At 33.4% G+C, this 7,028-nt stretch overlaps 1 protein-coding gene across 1 annotated transcript; it reads left to right on the top strand.

Moving 5' to 3' along the window:
- The first annotated feature begins 5,199 nt into the window (after nt 1–5,199).
- Nucleotides 5,200–6,798, top strand: LOC110614051 (E3 ubiquitin-protein ligase PUB23). The gene has a single exon (XM_021755499.2). It carries the CDS (start codon nt 5,366–5,368, stop codon nt 6,632–6,634), a length of 1,269 nt encoding a protein of 422 aa, XP_021611191.1. The 5' UTR covers nt 5,200–5,365; the 3' UTR covers nt 6,635–6,798.
- Nucleotides 6,799–7,028: the final 230 nt, after the last annotated feature.

The following is a 7,028-nucleotide window of genomic DNA, read 5'->3' as shown; positions in this document are numbered from 1 at the left end:
GCTTTCCCAATGATATGCAAAAAAACAAATGCCAAACAGATGGACCATAATGAGAAATAGAGAGCCCTTGAATGGAAGATTATTTCATAGTATGAGAGAGACATTCTACACAAAGAAGAAAAAGGGGATGTAACGTCCTGAAATTTTTTTTATTTATTTTATTATTATCAATGTAGCAATTTGGTATTTTAAATTTAAACTTATTATGAAACTTCTTTGGAATTTTTTTAGATTTTTAATTTTTGAAAATTTTGTATTTTTATTGTATAAATCAATTGAATCAAATCAATTAAATCAAATCAATCAAATTGGACGGATTGAATTAAACCGGACCCACCTTGTTTTCTCCTCTCTCGCACGTGACATCCCTCCCCTCATTTCTTCTTTCTTTTTTTTTCTTTTTCTTTCCTTTTTCTTTCCATCAGTGTTCTCTCGATTTCTCCCACCTCCGGCCACCATTTTCGGCAAGGTTGGACTATTTTGACCTCTTCTTATGGCCTTCACATAGATACCAATCTTGCCCGCCATCATCGCTCGATTTGCGCGAATTAAGTATTCAAAGTTTATGACCCTTTTACCTATCTCTTGAGATTTCTCCCAAGCCAGATGTGCACTTATCAAGAGCTTTGCAAGGATATCAATTTCATAATTTTTCAGTATCGAATATTTTTGGAGACCTATAAACTTGACAGTGAGTTTTTGAGCCTTTAGAGTTATGTTTTTTATGAAATAAAAATATATTCTGATCGGTGTCGTTATAGGCTTTATGTAGATACTTTTGTTTCAGAGAATTTCTACCAGTGTCAGAATTACAATTTTGGTCCGGACACGCAGGCTCTGAAATTGACCTTCAAAAGAGGTCAATATTATAGTCTTTCCTACCATTTTCAGACGCTCCAGAAGCGTTCCAGCTGCCAAAATTAGATTACTAAGTCCGAACTCAAATTATCATTTTACTATAATATTTATGTTTAGTTTAATATATTATTGGATATATTAGGATGACTATAATTGAGTAAGGTTATTTGCTATAGTAATATATTATAATTAAGGACTTCTAAAAAAAATTTGTGGACTTTTTTTAGAATATATTCAATATTTGTAGAATTGTAGAGGATTTTAAACGTGAGTTAAAATTTATAATTCGTAATTATTGGTTTGCTTTGAGAATACTCGGAAAAGTTATGTATTATTCTGTTATGGGCCTGAGGGCTTTAATTTATTGAGAAATATAAATTATAATGTCTTATAGGCGGTTAGATCCCAGGTCTAGGAAAAACTCTATTGAAATTTCGGTGCAGATTTAGAAAGCCTTTGCCTCATTATTTCTTTATTGATAGTTTTTTTTTATTATTTTATGGTATTTCTTTATAGGTAATCCAAATCAGTCATTTTCTTCCCTGCAGGATAATTAGGCAACGGATCATAATGTTTTGTGAGTTAGATATCGATTATTTTTATAATTTCAATATTATTAAATATTTTGGCATACTCATACATCATGAATATATGTATATGTAGTTATATTATTAGGAACACTTTATTTATTGCATAAATAATTTGTGATATTATTTGTGGGTGTCGCCTTGGAGTTAATTTGAAACCGAGTGAATGAGCGTGTATATGGGTATTTTGTGGATATGGATTGGATGGACAGATAGGCTTGAATTAATCTCACTTGGGGCCTGATCCTTATGGATATATAAGTCGAAGTAGATCGGCTTGAATTGAGCATGCTATCCCTCGCATTTGGAATTAAGAAAAAATAACTTGAGTTGTTCTCGTTGGACCTATTGGATTAAGAGAGCTGTGTAGGGGTCAGCTCCCATATATATGCATATAGTATAATGGGTGCATATGCAGGCGGCTCCAAATCATCTCCTTATGCAAAATGTTGTGTTTTATTTTTACTATGTGATTTGTGACCATTGCATGGTAGAATTGTATTAGAATTAGATAGTTATAGAAATCATATTAATAATTAATGTCTATACTCATTGAGTTAAAGTCTCACCCCTATTCAAATATTTTTCTCCATATTACAGGTGGACTTCCTTGAAATATTTACCTATAAATCTTTCTCGGATGATTATTGTATTTTTCATTTTGTTTTCTTTTGATTTTTTTAAACTTTAACTCTAGAACTTCACAGTGACTGTAGGATTTAATACATAGGAAGTAAACATTATTCTTTTAAACTAATGTGTATTTTGTGATATTGGATTTTTCCTAGTGAAGTGAGCTCTCTATTGTGCTAATGCAAATTATATAAACTGTTATGTATGGATGGTGAGGGCGACCTGAGCTCCCTATGTGTGGGATTTTTTTTTTTTATCTTCCATGCATGTCGGGTGAGTTTTCTCCCTGTTGGTACATCACATTTATAGCGGAACTCTATCCGTTTAATTTCTTGAATTTGGGCTTTCTTTTTTTCTTTTGGGTTTTAGTTGAAAATTAACAGATGATAAGCATACTACGGGTTTTGGAGGCTTTAGGCCGACCCAAGTCCTAGTGCTAGTTTGGTCCATAGTTAGGTCATGATATAGGAGGAGGTGGGATCCCCCTAACGAATGGTATGAGAAGGTTTAATAAATCTCAAACAATAACCATTAACTTGAATGAGTATGTAATAGTAGAAACACATTTCATGATCTAGGTAATTCATTTTTCATGAAAACCAAAACACTCCATCATATATTGGAGAAAATCTCATTTCACACATTCATAAGCCTTTCTCATGTTAAGTTTTAAAGCAATGTTATAATTGCTCCCTTTTCTTCTTAATTTAAGGCTGTGTAAAATCTCATGTAAAATCATAATATTATCCAAAATAATCCTTCCCTTAATGAATGCATTTTGCTCACAAGCAATAATAGAATTCATCACATGACGAAACCTAAAAGTAAGTATTTTTGTAATAATCTTATAAAGCACATTACAAAGCCCAATTGGGTGAAGATCTTTTATTAAGAGTATTTGTTTAACCTTAGATATAAGGGAGATTATAGTATGATTAATACTTTTAAGTATTGTCCCATTTTCTAAACAAATATCTTGCCCTATAATACTCTCATAGTATTGGTAAAACAAGGTATTAAAACCATCCTTGCCAGGCGCCTTTGAAGGATTAATAAAGAACACAACACCTCTGATTTTAGAATTTATCAATAGTTTAATCAGCATATCATTCATTTCAGCCAAGACTCTAGTTGGAAACCCTTCATTCATTTTGTACATATTGGTAGGATTGGTGGATCTATAAATGTTCTTAAAGTAAGAAGTGGCCACCTATTGAATATCCTGCAGATTAGATTTTCATAATCCATGTTCATCAAATAACTCATAAATAAAGTTCCTTCTTCGTCATTGGATCATTTTTGCATGGAAATAAGAGGTATTTCGATCCCCAGATTTGAGCCAAGTCAGTCTTGCTTTTTTCTCTTAATATTTCTCCTTCTGAAGGATTTTAGTCCTAAGCTCCCTTTCCAAGGCTCTGACTCTTCCCCATTCCATTCCAAAGTGCTCTTCTTAGTGTCTTCCAAAGAATTCTAAAGGTGCTTAATATGGGTTTGAGAGTTAGCTTGATGTATTCGGCTCCGGTCAACAAGGGCATGCCAACTTGCTTTAAGATTACTGAAAAGCTTTGAACATAGTTGATCCTTTGAAATTTCTATTCCAAACTGAACTATGTATCACCCACCCTTGAATTGAATTTCTATCTAGCATCAAAAAAAAAAGAAAAGTCTCTTTACTTTAGGAACCAGGTGATTAGAAGTAAGAATAAGGGTTGATGATCCGAGCCATGGTCTAGTAAATGATCAATCTAAGCATCAGGATACGATCTCATCCAAACAAAGGAGGCAGTAGCCTGATCAAGCCTCTCCTAAATGTTGCAGTGGGACTCTCCACGATTATTCCAAATGAAGGGTGACTCTTGGAAACCCAAATCGACTAAATCAAAGTCATCCAGAAAAAATTTCAAAATTAACAAGAAAGACTCAGAGGGTGTATCACCACCTTGCTTCTCAAAAGTAGACAAAATAAAGTTAAAATTACCAATCGTCAAACAAAAAATTAGAGATAACACTTTTATAGTGTAAAAGAGAATATATTCAGCCTCTTTTTATCAAATCATCACAACTAATATGAGTAAAGATAGTATTTCAAGATAACTGTTTAGTAGAATCAACTTGAACATGAATAAAGAAAGCGCACCACTTGATTATAGACACATCCAAACCTTTTCTCCAAGCAAAACAGAGGTCACTAACTAAACCTCTCCGATCATTAATAATCATCTCAGAAAAAACAAAGGACTAAAACTTTCTTTTCACAATATAAGCACCATTTTTAGTCTCCATAAAAAAAATATATAATCGAGAAAGTAGGATGAGACATTGACCATACCCGTATAAGACTCACTCTAATCAATAATTACAATTATACATTAACTATTAATTATTCCGGTAATTATATAAAACACATCGTTATTAATATTAAAATTATTATATATAAAACAGTTATATATTTAATAATTTTTTCATCCATTAAACACATAAACATTTGAAAGAATTTCATTCGCTGACGTTAGAATCAAAGCTTAAAGTAATTCTGCCTATAAAATCTTATGATTATATAGATATATATCTTACTTTTTTTAGAGTACGTTTGAATTCATCAACCGTACTTTCAATGAATCCTTAGCTTATAAACAAAGATGGGATTTAATTAAGGACAGCAGCCACGAAATGCGTGGCGGGCACCGTGAGGCACATGGAAGGCTGTCGGCACCAGCCATGCAAAGTAAACTTCTCAATCTAGAGAGAGAAAGAAATCATTTATGCACTTGTAGGTGTTGAAAGAGAAAAGTCAAAACACAAAATTGCAACACCGACTCTTACTCCCAGAAACCAATGCCCTGCTACTCTTTTATTACCCTTTTAATTTTAAAACCTCAAAGTCTTCTCTTTTTGAGCTTTTCTTCTTCCAAAACATTGGAAAAGGTCCTAATTTAATTCCCATCTCTCTCTCTCTCTCTAAATTTCCGTGTGTTGACTTTAATGCCAGCAACTTGTATTTATCAACTCTCATCTCAATGTATAAAAAGCCATGCCTTTCTCTTCCATAACGTTCCAATCTTTAAACCTAAATATCATTAATTTGCATCTCTTGAGAGCTCATTTCAAGTAAGTCCAAGTTTCAGCTTTTTCTATTAGATTTAGATCTCTCCTATATTCCTTTTACTTTTCTCTCATCTTCTTTTGTTCCTTTATGTTTCTGTTCATCTTGGTTTGCTTACATATTCATTCAGTTGATTAGATTTTTTTGCTGGAGTTGTATAAGTTCAACTCATTTTTGTTCTAAAATGGATGAAATCGATGTCCCTTGTCATTTTCTTTGCCCGATTTCCCTGCAACTCATGAGAGATCCAGTTACGGTCTCCACTGGGATTACCTACGATAGAGAGAATATAGAAAGATGGTTATTTTCTTGCAAGAACAACACTTGTCCTGTCACTAAGCAAGTCGTGAACGATGAAGATTTAACCCCAAACCATACCCTTCGTCGTTTGATCCAATCATGGTGTACCCTCCATTCCTCCCATGGGATTGAGCAACTTCCAACTCCAAAACCACCCGTTGACAAAGCCCAGGTTTCCAAACTTCTCAATGATGCCAAAAGATTTCCACACATGCAGCTCAAAATCCTGAAAAAGCTCAGATCGATCACGCTTGAAAGTGAAAGGAACAGAAGTTGTCTTGAGGCTGCTGGTGCAGTTGATTTCTTGGCTTCAATCATAAAGAAAGAAAACTCTATTTATTGGGTTGATGAAAAAGCTGCAGATGATGATGATGAATCTGAGTTTTCACGAGCAACTGATGAGGCATTGGCTATTCTTTATCATCTCAAAATCTCAGAAAAGCGATTGAAAACTCTGGTATCATCATCAAATGATGGTGGTGGTGAGTTCATAGAGTCATTAGTACAGATCTTGAAACATAGTAACTATCAATCCAGAGCTTATTCAACAATGTTGTTGAAGTCCATCTTTGAAGTGGCTGATCCAATGCATTTAATTAGCATTAGATCACATATCTTTACAGAAATAGTACAGGTTTTACGAGATCAGATCTCACAGCAATCATCAAAAGCAGCATTGAAACTGCTAGTGGAGGTCTGTCCATGGGGAAGAAACAGAATAAAAGCAGTAGAAGGTGGTGCAGTTCCAGTGTTGATTGAACTACTTCTTGAAATATCAGACAAGAGAGCTTGTGAGCTAATACTAATAATTTTGGATCTGCTTTGTGGGTGTGCTGAAGGAAGAGCAGAGTTTTTGAAGCATGGAGGTGGATTAGCAATAGTTTCCAAGAAAATTCTGAGGGTTTCTCATATGGCAAGCGAGAGGGCTGTAAGAATTTTGAGATCTATTTCCAGGTTTTCTGCAACTTCTAGGGTTCTTCAAGAAATGTTGCAAGTTGGAGTTGTGGCAAAGTTGTGTTTGGTGCTGCAAGTAGATAGCAGTTTGAAGAGTAAGGAGAAAGCCAGAGAGATCCTCAAGTTGCATTCTAGGGTTTGGAGGAATTCTCCTTGTATCCCTGCTCATTTAATGTCTTCTTATCCATCATCTTCTTGATTGAATCAATTGTTTTTTATTTTTTTCTTGTATATATTTATAAATATGGAATGGGGACCCAAGAAAGCCTCATCAAATACAAGTTCAAGATACATAAAACAACCGGGTATTAGCATTCTAAATAAGTTATTTGTTTTTATTTTTTTTGAAACGGAAATTGACGATTGAGGCAGTAGAATATGAGAATTCTCAGATTTATTTAGATGCAGTTATCATCAAACTAAGTCTCTAAATGCATGTGAATGCAAGTTATTTATTATTTTCTTTATTTATTTTTTAAGCTTTTGAGTATGATATTCTCAAAGTCTCATAATTTTTATCTACTTTACATTTTTACACATATTTAAAAATAATTTTTTTTATTTCTTAATTATATCTTCTTAAATAATTAAAT

The sequence above is a fragment of the Manihot esculenta genome, chromosome 4 (assembly GCF_001659605.2).
Source record: "Manihot esculenta cultivar AM560-2 chromosome 4, M.esculenta_v8, whole genome shotgun sequence".
Taxonomy (NCBI): domain Eukaryota; kingdom Viridiplantae; phylum Streptophyta; class Magnoliopsida; order Malpighiales; family Euphorbiaceae; genus Manihot; species Manihot esculenta.
Note: the sequence above shows the minus strand (reverse complement) of the source record. Positions and strands in the feature narration are given on the sequence as shown.